Source organism: Monodelphis domestica, chromosome 4 (genome assembly GCF_027887165.1).
Source record: "Monodelphis domestica isolate mMonDom1 chromosome 4, mMonDom1.pri, whole genome shotgun sequence".
In the NCBI taxonomy this organism is placed as follows: Eukaryota; Metazoa; Chordata; class Mammalia; order Didelphimorphia; family Didelphidae; genus Monodelphis; species Monodelphis domestica.
Window position 1 is genome coordinate 75,530,096 of NC_077230.1, and position 23,761 is coordinate 75,553,856.

The following is a 23,761-nucleotide window of genomic DNA, read 5'->3' on the forward strand; positions in this document are numbered from 1 at the left end:
CAGATATTGGAATCCCTTTATTTTACAGATAAGAAAATGTATGGGGTTTTTACTCCAGTCTTATGTGTATGTCTCAAAGAATTATTATTTACTTTTTTGCCTGCTTTTGTTTTTTAAACTAGAGTCTAAGTGGAAAAGAAAAGTGGTGAGATGCACAAATGAACCTTTTACAATTTAAACCCTTAGAAAGCCTTAAAAATAAAGGAGGGGACACCTGGGTGGTTCAGTGGATGGAAAGCCAGGCCTAGAGAGGGGAGGTCCTGGGTTCAAATGTGGCCTCAGACACTTCCCAGCTGTGTGACCCTGAGCAAGTCACTTGACCCCTATTGCCTAGCCCTTACCACTCTTCTGCCTTGGAGCCAATACCCAGTATTGATTCCAAGAGGGAAGGGAAGTGTCTTAATAAACAAACAAATAAATAAATAACTGACGATGTCTGCTCCTGACATTAAAAATCCAAGGAGGAAGACAAATTGAAGGGAGAAGCAGTTAATCTGTGAAAAGAGCCAGGGTGGGGAGGGATGGGAAAAGGTAGAAAGTGTGGTAGCGGTGAGAGCCTGGACGTTTCCCATTAACCTTGAATTTTCATTGATTGACTTAGAGGAGCGCCTCCCTTTTGGCCGCGTCCAGAACCCTAGGCGGGCGGGAATAATCCTTCTCACAGGCTGGTAGTCAGACACCTCAAGCGGCTTAGCCCCGCTGTGGCCCTGGTCCCACCGCCCGGAAGAGTAGAGGGCAGGAGGAAGCTCGCCCTCTGATCGTAGCTTGTTTGGGGCCGAGGCGCTCCCGGGGGGGAGTCGCGGCCCATTTTCACACACCCACATCACTCGTTTGGTTAGGATTCACGGCGCTTTAGAGTCCAGCACTTTAGGGGCATTAATCATTCAAGAAGCTTTTATAGGCTGGTCTGGAAACCCAAGCACCGTAGAAAACTTAAGAGAATTTCAACGGGAGAATACAGTGGAATGCGGACCCCTTTTGGGGGGAGCTGTGCGCCAATTTGGGGGTTTTCTGGTCCTCCAGGACCTCTCACTTCGAAACTACGTAGGTTTAAGGAATTCGATGGTCGCCAAACCCTGGCTTAGGTTAAGGGAATGGTAGGAACGCATCTCAACATTTCGTGATGACGCCAGCCTCACAAGTCAATCGAATATTGCTGAGACGCCTACTGTGTGCCAGCTCTAAAGCCGGTCCCGGTCTAGGAGCCTCCAGCAGGGTCGTTGCTACGGTGGTCCTCGGATCTGACGCGGGGTTCGTGAGAACTCGAGTTTATGCCCAGGCTGCCCAGCTATTGACCGGGATTTCTTTTCCTACAAAATCGGAAATACTTTGTGCGGAGGACGTTGGGGCTCAGTTCTTCCCTTCACTCTGAACAGCTTCACGGCTTCCTAAAAACTTCCTAAAATCCTGTGGCAGGTGGGGCCCCGCACTGGCCCAGGCTGCACTGCTCCTTCCCTTCCCCAGCCTACTCTCTTTTCCGCTTCTAGCCCCCAGGCCGCTCTCCTCTCGGCCGCCAGCCTCAGTCCCTTCGCTGCTCTCCTCCTCCTCTCCCCCGCCCCTTTCCTCCGTGGCAGCTCGACGGCTAAGATCCTCCAGGGCCGGGGCTGGTCGGGAGGGGTCTGGGGAAGCCTCGCACGTGGGCTTCCGTGAGGCGGGGAAAGGAGGAGGAAGCAGTGGAGGAGGAGGGGGGATTCCCGACGTCAGGGGGCGGGGCACCCGGAAGCTCCGAGGGCCCTGGAGGAGACGGCGGGGGCGGGGGCGCCGGACTGGAGGCGGAGAAGGCGGCGGCAAAGTCCCGGGTGAACGTCGGAAGCGGCGGCCGCCGCCGCCCGAAGGCTACGCTCGAGTCTGAGCTGGAAGCTGAACCTGAACCTGGGCCGGGTGGGGGCAGCCTGTGGCTGCCAGGTGAGTGGCGGCGGCGGGGACTGGCTCTCAGGCTGCTGCCTCAGTGGGTAGGGACTGGGAGAAGCCAGGAGGAGCCCGTGCCACCGCCGCCACCCCCTCGTCCTGCCTTCTCTCCGGGAAGGTAAGTAACTCCGCGCCCAAGGTCACGGGCGGATCGGGGTGGGGCCACAGCCGGGAGAGCCTAGATTGGAGAGGGCAAGAGCCGATTCCAGGTGGCACCCCTCAATCCCCTACTCCCTACCCCCACCCACCCTCGCGTAGTGGACCTGCAAGACTTGGGAGTCTGGAGAACGAGGTTCGAATCCTGCTGTGCTCTGGCCACTAGCCGTATGTACGTACGACCTTGGGCTGGTCACCGCCCCCTTTCTGAGCCTCAATTTTATCATCTGTAAAATGGAGGTGGTAATTGCGCTCCCACTCCCTTCTCCCCTCCCCCTTCCCCTGGGAAGCCGGGAGGATCGAATTCGGTTAGGTGTGTAAAAGCCCTCTGTCCAGGAATGGCGGTGGTTGTCATTTCCTCTTGCACCTACCCTGGAAGGTGCCTTTCCATTACGCCCCCCCTGGACTCGAGCTGTGCGCCGACAGATGACCTCCCCCTCCCCTTGTTCTACCGTTGCTCCCTCCCTTCCTGGCCCATGAACGAAACGTGACTTTTCCCACTCCTCCGCTGGCTGGTGCTTGTCGCCCCGCCCACCCCCTTACCTTTCCTGACTGCCCGGTGTGTTGGGAAGCTCCTGCTGGTTTCCAGGCCTGGCTTCTGGGCGCGTGGTCCCCTGTCGCCATGGGAACAGCAAGCATCCCTGCACAGGAGGGAGGCGGAGGCGCTGGAGGCAACAGATGACTTGTACAGGCCCCACATCCCCTCTCTCCCGACAGGCTTAACAGACTAGTAGTACATGCCAGGCTCTCCGCTCCTGCGCCCCGGGCTGCCTTGGAGTTTGTTTAGGTGCTGAGGAGGGAGAGCGGGCTACTGAGAGGGGGTTCTCAGCCCCGCGCTCGCCCCTCATGCTGACAGGAGCCCGGAATGGCACCCAAGGGGAATAGGAAGACTGCCAAGAAGAAGAAAGCAGAAGAACCTGAGTTGGAGCCCCTGTGCTGCTGCGAATACATAGATCGCAATGGAGAAAAGAACCATCTGGTGGCTAGTTTTTGTGACTGTCAAGATCTTGATGAAGGCTGTGAAAGGTGAGAGTAATTCTGTTTTCCCCCTCTAAGCTTATGTCTCCCCACTCTCTCTGGCACTTCAGATCAGGGACTCTTCTGGAACTTGGGGCTAAATAACCCGCCCAGAGACCCACAGCCACACGGGCACCCAAGTCTTCCTGATTCAGAGGCCAGCTTTACCAGATACCTTTCCTGGTTCCTGTTAAACCTTTCATGTTTTAGCCATCCAAACCCCTGGAATTTGCTCTTGAGCCCCCCCCCCCCAAAAAAAAAAGCAACCACCTTATTTTCTGTCTTAGAATTGATGACCAAGTATTGATTCCAAGGCAGAAGAGTGGTAAGGGCTAGGCAGTGGGAGTGAAGGATCACACCGCCAGGAAGTATCTGAGGCCAGAATTGAACGCAGATCTTTCTTGCTCTTTGTCCAATGCTCTAGCCTTTTTGGCTGTTTGGAATAGGGATGAGAATGGTAAATTGGCCATAGACAAAATGAATGCATGAACAAAATGTAAGTAAGCTTCCTCTCTTGGTTAAGGTTTGGTAGGTCTGGCTGTGCCCCTGGAGGAGACTTTTATGTTCACATCCACCCCAAGAAACTCACTCTTCAGTAGCTTCTTCTCAGTTTTCTTTATTGGAGAAGCTAACTACCTGGGGAATGTATAGCTCTCGCAGAGAACCCTGTACTCTGCAAACCTCATTTTTAGTTTTGAAACCTAATTCCGGAGGATGAATGATGAAACATGTTTTCCATTATGGGGAGGAAATGGACAAAGAATGAACCACACACAAATTTTGTGTGTACGGACCACTATTGGGGGAATTTGTTTTGTTTGGGTACATATTTGCCACAAGAAATTTATTTATTTCCTAATGGGGTGGGGGTTGTGGGAGGGAGGGAAAAATAGATTTCTGTTCATTTAAATGATGGGAAGATACAGATATAGAATATTACATATATTTCCTTCCTTCCTTCCTTCCTTCCTTCCTTCCTTCCTTCCTTCCTTCCTTCCTTCCTTCCTTCCTTCCTTCCTTTTTTCCTTCCTTCCTTTCCTTCCTTCCTTTCCTTCCTTCCTTCCTTCCTTCCTTCCTTCCTTCCTTCCTTCCTTCCTTCCTTCCTTCCTTCCTTCCTTCCTTCCTTCCTTCCTTCCTTCCTTCCTTCCTTCCTTCCTTCCTTCCTTCCTTCCTTCCTTCCTTCCTTCCTTCCTTCCTTCCTTTCCTCCATCCCTCCCTTCTTCCCTCTCTCCTTCCCTCCCTCCCTCCCTCCCTTCTGTCGCAGGTAATGGCTAGGCAATGAGGGATAAGTGACTTATCCCAGGTCCCGCTTCTAGGAAGATTTGAACCTAGGACCTCTGGTTTCTAGGTTTGGTTCTCAATCCACTGAACCACCTAGTTTCGCACCCCCCCCCCCATATACTTTCAAATGAAATTACTGTTAATTTTAGTTTCATGTAATTGTTTTGCTTTGTTATAAGAGATCTCTCAGTGAATGAGAGTAATTAGTAAATGTTGGTAAAGTTAAACAAAACACATCAGTAAAACTTTAATTAAAATAAAAACACTATGCCTAGGTTTTTTTTTTTCCCTTCTGAAGCTTTGTTAGCATTTAAGTTTCACAAATCTGGCCTCAGACACTTCCTAGCTGTGTGATCCTGGGCAAGTCACTTAACCCCCATCACCTAGCCCTTACTGCTTTCTGCCTTGGACCCAATACATAGTATTGATTCTAAGGTAGATGGTAAGGGTTAAAAAAAACAATAATAATTTAAGTTCCAGGGCAGCTAGGTGGCTCAGTGGATAGAGAGCCAGACTTGGACATAGGAGGTCCTGAGTTCAAATCTGCCCTTAGACAGTTCTAGTTGTGTAACCCTGGTCAGGTCACTTAACCCCCTTACTGCTCTTCTGCCTTAGAACTGATATTCATTATGAATTCCAAGACAGAAGGTAAAGCTTTAAACAAAAAATTTAAGTTCCTCTTATGAACTTGAGACAGGGAGTTGGTTTACTGGATTTCAGAATACTGGGCCTAGAGACAGGAATTCAAATCCAGCCTCAGACACTTAATAACTATATGGCTTTGGGCAAGTCACTTCACCTGTGCTTCAGCATCCTTATCTGTAAAATGGAGATAATAGCAGCTACCTCCTAGGGTAAAGAGCAAATTGTATAGCACTTAGCGTGGTACACAGTAAGCACTTAATAATTGCTGCTTCCCGTCCTCTTTCCTCAACTATAAAATGAGGATAATAACAGCACTGGAGAGGAGGTGCTTACCAAGGGCTTGTTCGTCCCCAGCGCTGGGGGGTGAGCAGGCACTGCTGCCGTCTTGTAATATTGTGTGGCTTTCAGCTGCTTGTGCTCTAGACCCCAGATGGAGTGTACTCTTAAAAAAGTAACCATTAAAAACCATTGAGAGAGAGCTTTTTGTACCCAGCAGTAATAATATGGGTTAGATCCACTCTGCCCATAATTATACATGCTTTTGAATTGCTCCCTTGTGGGAGGCATAAGGTGAGGAGAGTTAGGGGTGTTGGAAGCCTGTTTTTTCCTCATGTAACTCTTTTGAGGTGAGAAAGTCATGTTGTCACAAACTGCTGAATTGATAGAGTCTATGATGATTTGAGGAGAAAAAGCTAGACAGCCACAGTTCCTCTGTCCTTCCAGTGCATGTAGGAAGCGGCGCCCTGGTCTTTTATTGGCCCTTACCCCCTGCCCTAGCTTTTGTCGTGTTTATTGTTCTCCTTTCCTGACAAAGACACTGGAGTGGTCGGCCATTTTCTTCTCCAGTTCATTGTACAGATGAGGAAACGGAGGCACACGGGGCCAAGTGACCTGACTGAGGTCTTCCTGCCTCCACGGCCCGTGCTACATCCCCCGGACCACTTATCTCCAGCTTCCTCAATGCCGTTTCCAGGCGAGCCACACTGGCCTCCCTTTAGCTCCTGGCTTCACCCCCTTCTCTTTGTACTGTTTCTTGCCCTTCTGGGAGGCCTTCTCTCTTCCTTGCACCCTTTCTTTATTCTCCCCTTTGCAAGGGGCTTCATTTTTAGCTTTCTTCTGTTTGGGGGGAGGGGCGTTTATTTTCTTTAGGCTTATGTATACATATCTACATATCTCTCTCTCTATATATCTTATCTATTTAAAATTATTAACCAGTTAATTCAGTTATTAAATCAACACGCACAAATCTACTTTCCTTATCTTTCCCCATTAAAGAAAAGAAAAAACCTTATGAAGTTTTTTTTTTTTAACTCTTATCTTCTGGCTCAGAATTAATACTAAGTATAGGTTCTAAGGCCAAAGAGAGGCAAGGGCTGGGGAATTGGGATTAAATGACTTGCCTAGGGTCACACAGCTAAGAAGTGTCAAAGGCCAGATTTGAACCCAGGACCTCTGGCTCTGCCTCTCTATCTAATGAGACACTTGTTTGCCCCCAACAAATTTCTTAAATATGTAAACATTCACAAATATGTATAGTCATTAGAGTATAAATTACTTGTGAATAGGAATTGCTCCTTTCACTATGTTCGTATCCTCTGTTCTTAGTGTGCATATAGTAAGTGTTTAATAAATACTTGATTTATATAGCAAAAGAAACCACTTTTTCAAAATTGCTGTTTTTGAGATGTGGTTTAATACAGGGTCTGGGTAGTTAATGGTTCAGAATCCATATTGAGTAATAGAAGCTGGAGTGTTCTTTTGCCCTTAGGTTAAATGATTTGAGATAATGCTTGTTGAATAACCTAAAAGCTCAAATTTGCAGTTATTTTGAATGTTGACTTTCCTTTGACTGCAAGCTCTGTGAAAGCTTTTTTAGCCCTCCTTTTTGGTCCCAAGAATCAGTTCTGCCTTGTGACATTTCCCCTTTCTTTACTGATTTCATCTCTGCAGGGGAGCTCTCTGGTGGAAAAACTCCCTTGCCCGATGCAGACTAGAAACTTTTCTGAAACTCAGAGCAGTAGAGTGTACCTGGGGCCACTCAGCATTCAATATGTGTTGGAAGATGGCTTTGGGGCCAGGTCACTCCAGCTCCAAAGCTCGCTCACGTCAGCTACAGCACAAGGCTTCTTGCATTGCCCACAGTGCTTAGAAGATGCTTGTTGTTCCTTCTTTGCGTTCTGGAGCTTATCACCCCAACAACTTCCGCATCAGAATCTCCAGCTGTGTCTTCGGCTTTAGTCCTGTGGTTCCAGCTGCCTACTGTACATTTTCATGTACTAACCCCTGACTTCTTGTCTAAACCTCTATTGCTCTTTCTCTGCAAACGAATTCTTCCTAATTCCCTACTTTTTAGGAATACTATCATTCTCAATTCTTTAGAGCCACTTCTAGCTTTTCCTTCCCTCTCTCTCCCCTTTGCCTCTATATCTGTTCACTCATGATCATGTCTCATGGGTTCTTTCTTCTTGAAGGCCCTTTTCTCTATCCATTCTTTTCTGTTCCTTTTCATGAGACCCTACATAATTTGGTGCCTAAATTGCAAATGTCTTCCTATTTGGTATACCAACTTTAATTTCCTCTAATTTGTCTTTTTATGTCATTTTGAGATTAATCTTCATAAAAATTGATGGTTATTCTTATTCCCTCAAACTCTTAGTAAAACTCTTTTTGGCAGAAGAGTGAAGGAACTATGGGAACAGACTTCTTAAAATAATTTTTAAATTTGCAATTTATTTTGACATCCTTTTTTTAGAATCTTGAGTTCCAAATTCTCTCCCTCCTCTGCCCTTTCCTTACCCATTGAGAAAGTAGGATATATCAGTTACACATGTGAAATCATGCAAAATATTTTTCCATATTAGCCATGTTGCCAAAAAAAAGAGGCAAGAAAAATAGTGACCCTTATTTCAGTCTCCCCTCAGAGTTCATCAGTTCTCTCTCTCTGGAGATGGATAGAATTTTTCATTTTGACTCCTTTGGGATCTTTCTTTTGGGATCTGATCATCATTACGGCATTGCTTTCATTGTGAATGATGTTTTCCTGGGAATCCATCTACCACAGACTGACAGGTCTGACCCAGCATTTGCTTGAAGACCTGAGACCTTGAGCGGAGGACCCTTGGACATAACTAATTGTTAGGAAGTTTTCACCCTGCATCACGGTTCTTTGCTCTTTCTACCCATTGCCCTAGTGTTGCTCTCGAGGACTAAGGAAAACAAGTCATCCTCTTCTGATGACAGCACTGTAGATCCCGAAGTCTCGGGTGTCACGAGTGCAGGACTTTCTGTCATCTTGGTTGCCTTCCCCTGGGCATTCTCCTTAAAATGGGCGATTTAGAAATGGGCAGAACCCCCAGAAAATGGCACTCTGAAATTGTATCGGGGCGGCTGCTTTAGAATGACTCTTGTTTCCTGCTGTACTTATGGGCCACTGCCATCCCAGGCTCCTTTCAGATGAACAGGTGATTCTGACTCCTGCATCACGTGATTGGGAGGTTGATTTTATGTTATTGGAATTAAGTTCATTTGATAACTTTTGTGTTTATATCAGTCAAAGTTTTCCTTGGGACAAAGCAAAGCAGTTAAGTAAAAACTATTGATAGATCAACAGAGATAGTATGTGCAGCTAGGTGGTGCAGTGTAGATAGCACAAAACTCGAGTTCAAGTCTCACCTCTGACACTTAATAGCTTTGTGACCCTGGACAAGACACTTGAGTTCTGCCTCAATTTCCTCATCTGTAAAATGGGAGTAGCAGCACCTTCCTTTCCAGGTTGTAAGGATCGAATAAGGTATTTGTACAGTGCTTTGCAAAACTTAAAAAGTGCAATAAAAAGTCTAGTTATTATTAGAGGCAGCTAGATGCTACATTGGCTGAATCATGGACTTGATGTCTGGAAGACCTGAGTTCAAGTTCCACCTCTGGCTAGTCACTTAATGGATTTCAGTCTTTCTTATCTGTAAAATGAAGATTATGCCTGCCTCAAAAGGTCCTTGTGAGGATAAATGAGATAATGTGTACAGTGCCTTGCAATCCTCAGAGCACTTCATATTATGTAAAGGTTGGGTTTTATTTGCCCATTTAGTGTCCTACCTTTGCCAAGAGGATAGAGGGAAGGGTATTTCAGTATCTGTTCTCTATGATCATAATTTGTTTTGTTTTTTAAATCCTTACCTTCTGTCTTAGAACCAATACTAAGCCTCCGTTCTGAGGCAGAAGAATGGGAAGGGCTAGGTAATGGGGATTAAGTGACTTGCCCATCCATCTCCAGGGACTCTCTCCTCTGCCTAAGCGCAAACATGACCGCTGTTGTTGAGTTCCTTTTGGTTGTGTCTGACTCCATGATCTCATTTGGGGTTTTCTTGGCAGAGACACTGGGATGGCCAGCCACTTTCTTCTCTAGTTTAGTGACAAGCGAGGAAACTGAGGCAGGGAGGATCAAGTGACATGCCCAGGGTCACACGGCTAGGACATGTCTGAAGCTGCATTGGAACTCGGGAAAATGGGCCACTGTGCCACCTAGCTACCCCAGGTTTAATAAACATTAATTTGCCTTCATTTACTGTGTTCCAGCTGAACAGTTATTCCTTTATACACCTTCCCTCTTCGAAATTTAGCCCAAGTGCTAGCTTCCAGAAGATTTCGCTACTTCACTTTGTCTTTATTTTATATTTTCTGTGCATGCCTTTCTCCTCTTCACACTAGAAATCCCTGCTGTAAGGAAATGACCTTAGGGCCTAAGTCCTGAGTGCCCAGTGCCTGGTGCCTAGTACCGAAGCCTCTGATTTAGTAGGTGTTTAATGAATGCCAGCGAAGTTCTGTCATTTAGCTTTCCATATGTCTTGTGGGGCCAAGTCTTCCCTCCTTTAAACCGCCTCTGAGACTTTCACATGATCCAGTTCATGATGGTGGATCCTTTCTACATAGTAAATGTACAGTCAGTAGTTGTTTCCCTTTATTACTTGGAAAAATAGTTGTTATTTTTTAGAGGTTTTGCAACCATTTCGCCCTCATCGAGAATAAATGCTCCCTGAACTGGAAAGCTCTTGAGGGTTGTGACGGGGAAGTTGTCGTTCCTCTTTTTGTCACGCCTGGTTCCCCTCTGCCTGTGCCCTCCCGTTGCTGTGCCGCCCGGCATCGAGCCTTCCTTAGTGCTCCTTGGATGAGATGCTCCCTCTCCCAACTCCCTCCTGGTCAGAATTCCTTCCCACCCCCTGCCTTCCACGGCTACATTCCCGCCCTTTACAGAAGACTTCACGGGTCCTGCTTTGTTCTAGTGCCTTCTCTCCCACCTCTGGTTTGTCCCGGCCGTCACCTGGGGATCCTCGGTTGCCTGCATGCGGTCTCCCCTTATAGACCTCCAGAGCAGGGATCATCTGTTTTGCATTCCTTTATAACCTAGCGCTTCGCGGGCGCCTGGCATGGAGGTGCTTAATAAAGGCTTGCTGCCTTGACCTAGCCTTTGGGTCTTTCTTTTTGGTTTTTTTGAGAGAACGCGTGTGCTTTTTCCCAACAGGTGGATTACATGCAAATCCTTGCACCCAGAGACCTTTGAGAGAATCATGGACACCATCTCAGATCGATTCCGAATTCCTTGGCTTAGGGGGGCCAAAAAGGTCAACATCAGCATCCTCCCGCCACTGATCCTCCTGCCAGTTTTTCTCCATGTAGCTTCTTGGCATCTCCTCTTGGGCGTTATCATTTTGACTTCCCTTCCTGCCCTGGCACTGGGGTACTACTACCTCACCCACCGGAGGAAAGACCGGACCCTGTTTTTCCTGAGCTTGGGGCTATTCTCCTTGGGCTACATGTACTATGTGTTCCTTAAAGAAGTGGCCCCCAAAGGCCGGGTGGGACACGGACAACTGGTTACTCTCACTTGTGGATTATGTCTGATACTCATAGCCCTACAGCAAGCCAAGAAGAATCCTGGCTACCTCAGGAGTCCAGAACAAAATGGCAGCCTTCCAAGCACCAGCCCTGCTGATTTACAGAACAGAAAAGGGCAGGAGAAAGTAAAAGGATTTTCTGGAGATTCACTGGGCAGTGTCAACAATAGAATGGTAAAGGATGACCCTAAGGGCTATTCTAGGATATTAGCGGAGAGCCCCAACAAAGTGAAGGAAGACTGGTGTGCCAAGTGCCAGTTGGTGAGGCCAGCCCGGGCCTGGCATTGCCGGATATGTGGGGTGTGTGTGAGAAGAATGGATCATCACTGTATCTGGTAAGTTCTCAGAGCTTGGAATGAGGATTGAAATTAAATTGAATTACAATGATATTAAATGAGGCAGGCAAGGTTGCACAGTGGATAGAGCACCAGGCTTGGAGACAGGAGGACCTGGGTTCAAATCTGATCTCAGGCACTTCCTAGCTGTGTGACCCTGGGCAAGTCCCTAACTCCCATTGCCTAGCCCTTATTGCTCTTCTGCCTTTGAATGGATAAAGGCAGAAGGTAAAGGTTTTCTTGTTTTTTGTTTTAATTAAATTAAGCCTAATCTTAGAATTTATTTTAAACAATATTTTGATAACAATATAATTGGTTTCTTTTTTTAATCCTGTGTGTTTTCTTTTATGCATTTAAAAACAATATTATGAGGACTCCATAGGCCAGTTTGCCAAAGGACTGTCAAAGGTGGCCGTGGCACAGAAAGGGTTAAGAACTCTGGCTCTAAACTAAAATGGGTTGTAAGACTGTTTCCCTGGCTTGGTCTTTAGCTTCCTGCCTTTTACACCTCTCAGATATTTGTAGGCTGTTCTCATGCTCTCGCTTAGTCATCACCAAGTCTAACAGATTTAGCTCTTCAGTCATCCCCTGAAGTCAGTCCCTTGTTCTCCTGATCATCATTTTAGCGATTCTCCCCGAACCTGCCCCATTTGTCAGCAGCTTTTGGAGGAGCCTCTCAGTTAAATCCACTTTGAAGATTGGTTTTGTAGAACTCTCTGGAATGGGATGTTTTTTTAACTGAGCCTTTTGTATCAACACAGTGCATTAAAACACGTGACTTATCCATTTTCTTCACCCCAAATTTCCTCAATCACTTTGGGACCTTCTTTCTGTTTTTGCATCTTTTCTGTTGCATAGCACTGGGACTGGCTCATAGTTGGCACTTAGTAAAAGTTAGTTATGCAGAGGAATCTGCATGAGGTTGAGTTTGACGAATAGCTGTGCTCCTTTCTTAGGAGGCGGCTCTAGAGGGTGTGCATGGGGAACAAAAGCTCTTTGGTTGCTGGCATTGACCTTCAGGTGGGTCCTTATTTTGAGGGGAGAAATATTTTCCCTGAAGAGTTTTCAGGTTTTTCTTTCTCAATACTTATATTTGAGGCCGACTGTCTGATTGTATACAGAGAGAGCACTGGATAGCAGGTGTTCATGTATGCATAAAGGAGATGTAATTATATGCCTATTCTCTTTTGGACAAGTGTCCCTTTGCAGATGGGCAGATCAACCCCATATAGAGATTGGAAGAATCTTTTTCATGCTTGCATCTGCCTCTTTGCAAATGGGCAAAAGTGACCAGCATAAGTAGGCTTCAACCATAAATGACATGGTTTTAGATTCTCCTTCTCAGATGAGGTAGTTTGCTTATTTCTAGGTTTTAAGTCCTATTTTTTGATCTTGCTTTTGTTTCTGAACCTTTCTGGATCTGTTATATTTTTTCCTTTATTGGTGTTAAGAGCACCTACGTTAGTATTTGCACATTTTATTTTCTCTTCCTAATGACGTTTAATAATGTTAAAATTTTAGACAGGGTTAGGAGCCATGTTCTACATCTTACTTGAACTAATGGTATAAACAATGGTAACAGAACAGTTAATAAGGAGTCCTATTCCCAAGTCTTTTAAATGTTTTTAAATTGTAGATATTTTAAGTATGATATTGGCAGATAAGGGACACCCTTGTTTCCTGCATGTTTTGCTCCTGTGACCCAGAGAGTCGCCATAGTTCTGAAGTCTGCATTGCTGTTCATAATAAATGGAGAATTTGGATAGCTTTTTAAAGTGTGTTTTTTCCCCTTCCCCCTCTTTTGAGGATAAATAGCTGTGTTGGAGAATCCAATCATCGATCATTCATCCTTGCACTGTCACTCTTCTTACTCACCTCGGTGTACGGGATCACTTTAGCCTTGGATACCATCTGTAGAGACAGGAGCATCTTCACAGCTCTTTTCTACTGCCCAGGAGTTTATGCAAACTACAGGTGAGAAATGGGTTCAAGGGGGAAGACTGGGAAGAAGGAATAGGTTTTGTCTATTAAGGGAACAAAAGAATGCCTTTGGAGTTGGGACTGTCTGCATAAATAGCCAAATCCACTAGGAATGGCAATAATAATAACACATAGCGCTTTAAATATTTTTCAAAATCTCTTTTCTTTTCTTTCCCTCTCCCTCTCGCTCTCCTCTCCCTTTCTTGTCTGTCTCTTTTTCTCTCCCTCCATTCTCATTTCCCCTTTTCTTGCTCCTCTCGCCCTTCTCTCTGTCATTCTCTCTCTCTTCCCTTTTCCTCTCATGATCTGTATCTCCTCATTTAATGTTACTCATTAATTAAAGAATCCTAATCACTTGAGTTCTCATGTTAAAAGTGATTGAAACAAAGAGTTTAAATCATTATAAGGAGCAAATACCTTTCAAATCATGTTTTCTGACCTAAGCTTCCCATAACTTCCTGTTAACTTATGGTGGCTCAGTTTCTCAAAGCTATTTTTCCTTTTTTTTTTTTAAACCCTTACCTTCCATCTTAGAATCAATACTGTGTATTGGTTCCAAGAGAGAAGAGCAGTGAGGGCTAGGTAATGGAGGTTAAGTGACTTGTCCAGGGTCACACAGCTAGGGAATGTCTACGGCCAGATGTGACCCTAGGATCTCCCATCAATCCACTGAGCCACCTAGCTGCCTCCCATATAGTTTCTATTTTGTTATACCCACATGTTTCTTTCAATTGAATAAAAGTATTTTGAGAATAGGAACTGTTACATTTTTATTATATCTCCTAGTACAGTCTGGCATATAGTAGGCTTAATAAATGTTTGTTGATTGATTAATAGCCACATCTGTAGATTTTCCTGTCTTCCCTTTGCTCTCTTGACATTTCTTGTGACAAGGAGGCCAGTCTTTTCCAGTGTTGTTGTTGTTTTAAATTTTATTTAATTAGATGATTTAGAATATTTTTCCATGGTTGCAAGACTCATGTTCTTTCCCTTCCCTCCCCTTCCCCCCTTCCCGTATCTGATGCATAATTCCACTGGGTTTAACATGTGTCACTGATCAAGACCCATTTCCATATTATTAATATTTACACTAGGGTGATCGTTTAGAGTCTACTTTCCCAGTCATAGCCCCATCAACCCATGTGATCAAGCAGTTGTTTTTCTTCTGTGTTTCTACTCCCACAGTTTTTCCTCCGAATGTGGATAGTGTTCTTTCTTGTAAATCCCTCCGAGTTGTCCTGGATCATTGCATTGCCTCTAATGGAGAAGTCCATTACTCGATTGTACCACAGTGTATCAGTCTCTGTGTACAATGTTCTCCTGGTTCTGCTCCTCTTGCTCTGCATCACTTCCTGGAGGTCGTTCCAGTTCACATGGAATTCCTCCAGTTCATTATTCCTTTTCATATTTCTCTTGGTTTTTGTATTTCAATGTCAAATTTTCTGTTTAGTTCTGGTCTTTTCTTTATAAATATTTGGAAGTCTTCTATTTTGTTGAATGCCCATACTTTTCCCCTGGAAGTATTATAGTCAATTTTGATGGATAGGTGATCCTAGGTTGTAGACCCAATTCGCTTGCCTTTCTGAATATCGTATTCCAAGCCTTGAAGTCTTTTAGTGCGGAGGCTGCCAGATCCTGTGTAATCCTGATTGGTGCTCCTTGATATCTGAATTGTCTTTTTCTGGCTTCTTGTAATATTTTCTCCTTAGCTTGGAAGTTCTTGAATTTGGCAATTACATTCCTGGGGGTTGTCTTTTGAGAATTTAGTGTAGCTGGTGATCTATGGACTCTTTCAATGTCTGTTTTGCCCTCTTGTTGCAGAACCTCAGGGCAATTTTCTTGGATAATTTCTAGTAATATGGTGTCAAGTTTCTGTTTGTTTCCATGCTTTCAGGTAGGCCTATGATTCTCAAATTGTCTCTCTGAGATCTATTTTCAAGGTCAACAACCTTCTCGGTGAGATAGTTTGTGTTGCCTTCTAATCTGTCATTCTTTTGACTTTGCTTTTTTAATTCTTGTTGTCTTGTGAGATCATTGGCTTATATTTGCCCAATTCTAGTTTTTAATGAAAACCACATCTAAGATCTTTTGATTTTGCTTTTCAGTTTGATCTATCCTGCTTCTCATGGCTTCCAGCAGGTCATTTCTGGTCTTCAATTTGCTTATTATTTCATTTGATTTCTGGGCTTCAGTTTCCAAGTGGGAGATCCTGTCTTTTAAACTGTTATTTTCTTTTTGAACTATTTCCTACTTTTCTTGCCACATCTCTTCCATTGTTCTGACAATCTTGGATTTAAAGTCTTCAAGAACTTGTGACCAATTTCCATTTTTCCTCCAAAGGTTTGGGTGTGTTTAATTGATTGTCATCTTCTGCTATCTCTTTAGTCTGGATTTTTTTCTGCATAAAAATTATCAAGGTTCAACATTTTCTTTTTCTTCTTCTTTTTTTTGGGTATTTGTGGATTTTAGTTCTTGGGAGTTGATGTCTAATTGAGGAATGTGGGTGATCTTTGTATTGGGCTCTGGAAAGATTTTTGCCCTGAGGATATTTTTCCCAGTTCTCAGCAGTATCCAGCTGCTCTTAGTGGCAGGTCCAGCCCCCGAGAACTTATAGATTGCCTGGGAAGAGGTCGGGGTGTGGAGTGTAGGCAAGTCTCTGCATTGAGCACTAGAGAGGTTTTAGCCCGAGGACTTTTTTCAGTTCTCTGGAGTTTTTCGGTGAGCTGCCCCCTTTCCCCAAGCTCCACAGCCCATTTCAATGTTTCCTCAGCCTCCCAGTGTTCTGAGTCTAGTTTCTCTTAGGGATAAGTCTGTATTGACTTCAGCCAGCCTCCCTTCTAGAACTTAGAAGTTTGTCCTGTGCTCGCTTGGACTCTGGAAAGGTAGGTGAAGTGGGGGAAGGATGATGAGCTCGCCCCTTAGTGGGGGAAATTTCATCCCCTTTTAGTGTTGAAATGCCCTACCTTTGCCTACCTTCTATGCTGTGCCCTACTGTGGAATTCCTTTGCTCATTTCATTTTGGTTTTGTCTTTTTGAGGCACTCTGTTTCCTTTGGTGGAGAGGAGAAGAAGAGCTCTGTTTCTACTCAGTAGCCATCTTGACCTGCTTAAATTTTTTCCAATTTTTTGTTGGGATATTCTAGGGTGCGGTGAGGGCTTGGTTAAATGTTGTGGTGAGCTGAGCTACTCTCAGATGACTGGATTTGGCTCCTCTATACAGAAACCTCTTTTGCCTACATTCTTTGTCCAGTTGTTTTCAGTTGTGTCAGACTCTTTGTGACCCCATTTGGGGTTTTCTTGGCAAAAATACTGGAGTGGTTTACCATTTCTTTCTCTCATTCATTTTTACAGATGAGGAACTGAGGCAAACAGGGTTAAGTGACATGTTCAAAGTAACACATCTAAGAAGTGTCTATGGCTAGATTTGACCTTGGGAAGAGAGTCCTCCTGCCTCCAAACCCGGTGCTCTTATTTACTGTGCCACCTAGCTGCCCTCTTTGTATTCCATTTTACACTTGAAGCATCCCTGAGGCTTATTCTGGCAGAGATGTTCTCTGGTTTCCTGATTTTTTTCACTTCCTCAAAAAAACTCATCTTTATTGGCTTTAATTTTCTTTGTTCCTAATCATATTAGCACAGAACACAAGTGCAGCCATTTTTGGAGCTGTTGTACAGTGAATTTAGCTATTTTCAACTTGGTCACATAATGAAAAAGACTAGATTATTGCTATTAATCTGCCTGTTGCCTACCTATATTTGTGGCATGTTTCATTTCAATAACGTGGGTATCCATTTATGCCTGTGTGATAGTTGAAGCAAATTTTCACATGTTTCCTCCCTGTTAACTTGAATTTTGTAGATTCTGGTCCAAGTAAGTGGAGACTGATGAGTTTTGTTGTTTTGTAGCTGTTAGGTAAATCTATGTAGCAAAGAATTGGGGGGAAGAGTACGGTTACAATAGTATTGAAAGAGTCAGCGACTTTAGATCAGAAAAGCCTGTGTTCTGGTCCCATTTCTGCCCAGGGGACAGCTGCTTTGATCTCCCCCTCAGTAAGACCGGAAGTTGGACAGGTTGGATCTCTCTGAGCTTTCAGTTCTTCTGTGCTGTGGTTGTACATCAAGTTCTCTTTCTTTCTTTTTCTTAAATGTGGAACGCTTCATGAATTTGTACATCCTCCTTGAGCAGGGTCCGTGCTAATCTTCCCTGAAACGTTCCCGTTTTGGCATATGCACTGCCAGAGTGAGGGCATGAATTTATTTCTGGCTGACTCTTCATGAATGATGTCTGGTGAATCCCTACCAGCAGCGCTCCTGAAAAGATGGAATCCTTCTTCCCACAGCCTTGTGATTGCTTTCTTCTTTTTAGGGTGCTTGGTTTGGAAATTTTAAAAAAACCTTTTTGGTTAGCAGGAACCTGAGACCATCTTTCCAGCTGGCATCTGAGCAAATGTCCTGTCAACAACACCCCTGACTAGTCATCTGAGTGATGTTGGAAAACCTCAGGTTATTAGGAACTTATTTCCTAAGGCAGCCCATTCCCCTTTTCTTTCTTCTTTTTTTTATTTTAACCCTTACTTTCCATCTTGGAATCAGTACTAAGGCAGAAGAGTAGTAAGGGCTAGTGTAAGGATAATTTTATAGTTGTGACTTAAAAATCTGAATTGGACAGGGGAAATCCCAAATAATAAAATGTGAGAGAGCGAGACAGAGAGACAGAGAGAGATCACATTTGAACCCAGGACTTCCTGTCTCTAGGCCTGGCTCTCAATCCACTGAGCCACCCAGCTGCCCCGGTTGCAAATATTTTCCTTGTACTTAACCACAAGTTGTGTATCAGGCCAGAACTTGTGCTGGGTAGGTTCAAGGACCTCACAGTCTAAGGGGGGAGTATCTGAGGGACAAATTGGAGCTGCCTGAAGAGGGAAGAGGCTCTCCTTAGGGGTAGCCCAGGGACAGGGAGGCAGCCCTCTTGTTGACTTTCATATCTGTGAAATGGGTTACTAGCTTGGTTTTGGAATCCCCCGCCCCAAAGGACACGTTAGAGCAGTGCGGCTCCCCTCTATCTCCCTGGGAGTCAGGCCCACTAAATGTCTGCTAAATGTTTCTCTCTCCTCGGCCCAGCTCGGCCCTGTCCTTCACCTGCGTGTGGTACTCTGTGATCGTGACGGTGGGCATGGCCTACATTTTCCTGATCCAGCTCATCAACATCAGCTACAACGTGACGGAGCGGGAGGTCCAGCGGGCCCTGCGCGAGAAGACGGGCCGCCGGCTCCTCTGCGGGCTGATCGTGGACCCGGGCCGCTACAACCGCGGCTTCCTGCGCAACTGGCACCAGTTTTCCACCCTGGGCGCACGCTCGCTGCCGCCCCCTGCCGAGGACATCGTGTAAGGCCCCCGCTGATCCCGGGGCTCCATCCCCAGGACGCTTCCTGGCCAAGGGCGGGGAACAAGAGGAAGGTGGAGAGCTCCCTGACCTCCCCATTCCAATATTCCGTTCACAGAGTGAAAGTAGAGCCGTTCCTTTCTGAACACGTCCTCAATGAGCTCTCTGTTGCCAGGTGGCAGAAAGGGTAGAAACTGCAGCGCAGACAGACAGAAGTGATTTTGCGCTCTCCAGGAAAGCTGCCTCCCCCTCCCCAGGGATTTAGGAAGTCCTAGCAATTCGAGGGGGGCTGCCCTCCCCCAGGGGAGCGTCTCTGTGGCACATAGCAGTTTTCTAGGGAGAAGCCCCTGGGCGAGGCACTCTCCAAAGCACCAGGCGGCAGCAGGGTAGAAACGCGGAGAAAGATGGTGAGTGAGCGCTGCAGTCAGTATTTAAATCTAGGTGCAGAGCCGTGCGTGCCCAGGGTGGGCCTCTCTCTGCAGATGTATCTGTTAATGTCAACACCACCAATAAGCATTCAGGTTTTCCGTGGCTTGCCTGGTCAGGTGTCGGCGTCACGTGATGATTTTCACAGGAGGGCAGCGGCCACTTCCTGTGTGGGGATGACTCCTATCGAGGGCTTGGTTGTTTTTTCCATCTAAATATCTAAAAGGTCAATAGTTTCTAGCACTAGGCTGCAGAATCCATTTTCACATTTCAGCTGTTATTCCAGGACAAACTCCCTTTTGCAAAGTTAGTCGACGTCTTTCCAGTCTACTTATATGATTATTCTTAAAACCCTCACCTTCTGTCTTAGAATGGGTACTAAGTACTGGTTCCGAGGCAGAAGAGTGGGAGGGGCCAGGCCATGGGTTAAGTGCTAGGAAGAGTCTGAGGGCAGCTTTGAACCCAGGACCTCTTATCTCCAGGCCTGGCTCTCTATCCATTGAGCCACCTCGCAGCCCTAACTTACATATTGTTTTACATTCACCCTTTTCACATCTTCTCATTTTCTATAGAAGAAAACAGAGTATATGTACTCTTTCCTCTAATGAATTACTCCTCTTTCCTGGTTGTTCCCAGAATGCCTCTAAATTTTGTGTTCTTACTTGCACTTTAGAAAATTCAGATGTATCCAAAAAATCGCATTTCTGCACAAGTTATATTCAGTCTTAGAAACAGGATGGAGAAATAAGATGACTCAGTTTGGGGGAGGGAATAACTCTTGGGAACATTTGATGTCGTGGTTATGGCCTTTTGTAAGCCCAAAGATAACCAGTAACTCCTTAAAGATGACTTTGTTTACAGCCAGTGACGGGGAAAATGCTGCCGCCTTTTTTAGTCTTTCTATGAATGTTACTTTAAGAGAGTTCTTACTCTGTCTCCATAAATGGCACATAATTCAGAAATATCAGTACTTCCTGTCACTGTCACCTGCCACTTTCTCTCCCTGGTCTCTCGGTGTTCACCGACAGTTTGAGCGCATCCGAACAACCAGATTTCCTACAAGCCTATGACTTGACTCCTGGTGAGAAGCAGCATCGTGTGGCAGCTGACTGTAGCAGTTTGTTTAGCAGTGGTAGGACGAGCGCCACTGGGATGGGTACAGAAAGGTGGCGCTGCGGAAGTCAGAGCTCTGATTCCCAACTCCACAGCCTCTCCTTGCTTGAGCGCGCCAGCGACGGAAAAGATGCTTTATACGTCCTACTGCCGTGCAAGGCTTGAGACCAGGGATTCTTGTCTGGACAAGTGTTTGATTTAAAAAAAAAAGATCTTGTTACAGACCCTTCCCTTCTTGCCAGACGTATGCTGTAGGACCTTATTGTAGCTACAATTTTTATTTTTTTACTAGTTATCTTATCGGAACTATTAGCTACAAGCAAAATGCTGGCACGTTTTCCCTCATTCTTCTACTGTCTTTGTGTGAGGGTGAAAATGCCCCAAGGCAGGCGTGATTCAAGTGCTGCGATCCCTGGCACCCCAACACGAAAGTACTGCGTGTCCTTTCTTCCTCTCTCACGATGAGATCACTGTTTATTGGCTTCAGAGCTTTGGGGAGCTTGAAGCAGCCATTTCTAAGAGAAGCAAAAAACGTTAAAATCTATTCAGGCTGGAGTTGGAGCAGGTAAAATACCAACATGCTGGCCGTCTGCATGTGCCAGTTGATTAGCCGTTCAGCCACGTCCTCGCTTCATGACCCCATTTTGGGGTTTTCTTGTCAAAGATCCTGGAGTGCCATTTCCTCCTCCAGCTCATTTGAGGAGGAAACTGAGGAAACAGGGTTAAGTGACTCGCCCAGGGTCACGCAGCCAGAGTTGACCTTCTGAAGGGGAACGTTCCTGCCGGCTGGCCCCTGGGCTATCCACTAGGGCAGCTTGCTGCCCAGCAGTGGAGCATTTACAGCCCTGTCGGTGGGGGCTTCGGCACATCCCAGGTCCCTCTTCATCTGGAAGCACGCCCGGGGCCATTCCTGCTCTGGGTCTGTACGGGAGCTCTTCTCCAGCCTTTTCCCAAGGGCATGCTCCTGTGAGCCGGCCGGTGCTCGTTACAGTCCCACTGTATCGATGACCACCCGGACACTGGGAGGGTGACTGAGGCTGGAGCCAGGATTTGGAACCAGCTCTTTGACAATGCACGACCTTCTCCACCGCCTCCAACACTGCCTCTCCCCACCACGACGGCCTCGGCCGGACGCGAGCTTCGGGGCCCCTCGGCGGCCTCCCAGGACGCAGGGGGTCACCCATGCCGGCTCCCTCATCCAGCCCCGGGCACGGAAATCCAACGCGGGACTTCCTGTCCTTTCGCCCAGGGGAGGAAGAGCAGCGTCGGGCGTGCCCGGGTCGCCCCGTTCTGGCCAGGGCTGTGAAAGCGATGCCCGATTCGGGGCTCGGAGCTCCTGGACCCCAGGCTGCACGGCGGCCCACGTGAGCTTCAGCTTTCTGGGCCCTTAGCCGTGGGCTTTGGGGGCTTCGCCTTTAACTGCTGATTGTGTCCTTAACTGTATTTGGGGTTTCTAAGTCTGCATCCCACCCCCGACCACTTGGTGAATGTGACGAACTCCATCTTCTTTCTCTTGCCATATGTAACAGCGGTGCTTTCTCGTTCTGCTCTGATCGGGCTCCCTCGGAGCCGCTGCCACAAAGAACCGAGTTCCTTTTCCTCTTCCGGCGTCCCAAGGATGTTAGCGTGGCTGGCCAGGGGAGCCCGGGGTGGGGGTGCGGGGGGGGGTGCCTCCTGCTGCCAGGAAACGCCCTGCCAGGGCTCAGTCTGCTCTGGTGGGGCGGCGAGCACACTTTTTTTTTTTAAATGCAATTCATAATAGCAAAAAATTGTGATTTAGAAGCACAGTTTCTAATAGGATGTCTTTCTTTCCTTTCTCCTTCTCTTCTCCTCAAGTAAAATGGTTTACATGGTCTTAATTCACTTTTAGCCATAAGTTACTCCTTTTTAGAGTCGGAGAACTAGGTAATTTCACAGGACAAGCAATGGATTCTGAAAAGCCTTTCTCTTCAGGTTACTGTTTGAAATCCAGTTTGCCTTTTTGTGTATACTATGTATAATGCCTCTCCTTGTAGACACAGTTGGACAAGTGTGCCATTTTAGGTTAAAAAAAGCAAAAAACAACCCACAAAAGAGTGGGGAAAAGGAAGATAGCCATGCCTCACTTATCCGACTCAAACGCACTCCTGTGTTGTCCACGTTTGCTGTGACTGCTGGGAAACGAGCTGCTGGCTCCATCTCTCTTCCTAAGGGACCATCATCACCATGGCAGCCCTGTTCCTACTGGACAACCATCCACCTTGTAGTGGGGACTCCGAGTTCAGCAGTATTCAGTCAGCAAATATTTATTAGTGCTCCCTGTGTGCCCAGCACCGTGCAAGCACTGCTGTTGTAGCCCCAAGAGGCCAAAGACTAAATGGTTAACGGAGGGGTGGTGCCTACGGGCAGGCTCTAGGCATATTGTGCACATGTTTTTGCCCAGTTTAGAGAGGCCTTTACTAATTAAGCGCCTACTCTGTGCAAGGCCCTCCCCTTGTACACCCTAAACCTGTGCCGTGGCACCTTTCCCCTAAAACCATTTCATGTTGTAAAGAAGGAAAAAGAAAAGCTTTCCATCCCGATAGAGCCCGCGGCGGCGAGTAAAACTGAAGAAAAAGCCACCTCTGGTCCTTTGACGCCCCCGAAAGCCGTGAGCGCATCTAGCCTGCCCCCATCCATTGTGCTCAGACACCCCCTCTGGACATCGGGAAGCAGAACGGCCTCGCTGGAAGCTGGGGGCGAGCACGGTTTGCACTGCGTGGCTTTTGTTTTGCTTTTACATACTGAGATCTTGTCGCCTCAGTGACAGCCTTTAAAGGGCGCTTCTCAGCCTTCTCATGCCGTGACCCCGGACCAAAAAGGGATGGTGGGGGCTCCTTCAAAGCTGTCACTGGCTACAGATTGAGGGCTGAGAACCGCCGCTCCGAATGAAGGTTCCAAACGAACTGCCATTTCTGTAAAATACCGGCGGGCGCCGACCAGTTATGTACGTGGCAAATAAAATGTTCCAAAAGGAAAAGAGCCTCTGTCGCTGTCGAGTGGTTTTCCTTTGATCCAGGCAGGCTGAGGCCGGGGCTCGCCCTCCGCGTTCTCTTGCCGGGAGGTGCTCGTTTTTAGGAAGCACGTCTGTGGCGCTCTGAAGTCCTCGGGGCCGCCGGTCACAGCCCCGCAGGGTCCAAGCCGTGACTCCAGAGGAGGGCTGAAGAGGCAGAGAACGAGCATGCACGTGCGCCTTCTCAAGACGCACAGCGGACCCCCTGCCTTGTGCTGAAGGGCCAGGTGTCCAGGGGAGCCGGCCCTCCCCTCCCACAGGGGGCTTTACCGACCTCCTTTTTAGACTCGGTCCTGGGTCCAAGGCAGAAGAGTGGTGGGGGACAGGTGTTTGGGATGAAGTGACTTGCCCACATGTGAACCCAGGACCCGTCTGGGCCCGGTGCTCAGTCCCCTGAGCCATGTAGCTGCCTCTGACCTATTTTTAAAATGAAGATAATATTTCTATTGTCTGCCTCCAAGCGTTTGTGCATAATTGTATTTAGCCTTTGCAGAATGCTTTTAAAAAGCCCCTTGCCCTGTCTTAGAATTGATTCCAAGCATTGGTTCTGAGGCAGAAGAATACGGTCAAGGCTGGGCAATGGGACTTAAGTGACACCC

The 23,761-nt window shown here is 46.7% G+C and overlaps 1 protein-coding gene and 1 non-coding gene across 3 annotated transcripts; one reads left to right on the top strand and one right to left on the bottom strand.

Moving 5' to 3' along the window:
* The first annotated feature begins 1,672 nt into the window (after nucleotides 1-1,672).
* Nucleotides 1,673-23,129, top strand: ZDHHC23 (zinc finger DHHC-type palmitoyltransferase 23). 2 transcript variants are annotated; one of them, XM_007493703.2, is made up of 5 exons: nucleotides 1,673-2,026; nucleotides 2,921-3,090; nucleotides 10,523-11,230; nucleotides 13,046-13,204; nucleotides 18,331-23,129. In XM_007493703.2, the coding sequence occupies exons 2-5, from the start codon at nucleotides 2,930-2,932 to the stop codon at nucleotides 18,596-18,598; spliced, it is 1,296 nt and encodes a 431-aa protein (XP_007493765.1). In that variant the 5' UTR covers nucleotides 1,673-2,026; nucleotides 2,921-2,929; the 3' UTR covers nucleotides 18,599-23,129. The 2 variants fall into 2 exon arrangements, with proteins under 2 accessions (XP_007493765.1, XP_001368026.1); XM_001367989.3 differs by having other exon boundaries at nucleotides 1,687-2,026; nucleotides 13,037-13,204.
* LOC130454135 (U6 spliceosomal RNA) lies at nucleotides 17,351-17,453 on the bottom strand. The gene has a single exon (XR_008911818.1). It is a non-coding gene; the product is annotated as a U6 spliceosomal RNA (small nuclear RNA).
* Nucleotides 23,130-23,761: the final 632 nt, after the last annotated feature.

Coding starts and splice junctions, on each gene's coding strand:
- ZDHHC23 (XM_001367989.3), top strand. CDS start 2,930: ATGGCACCCAAGGGGAATAGGAAGACTGCCAAGAAGAAGAAAGCAGAA. Junction 3,091..10,522: donor CTTGATGAAGGCTGTGAAAG/GTGAGAGTAATT, acceptor TTTTCCCAACAG/GTGGATTACATGCAAATCCT. Junction 11,231..13,036: donor ATGGATCATCACTGTATCTG/GTAAGTTCTCAG, acceptor CCCTCTTTTGAG/GATAAATAGCTGTGTTGGAG.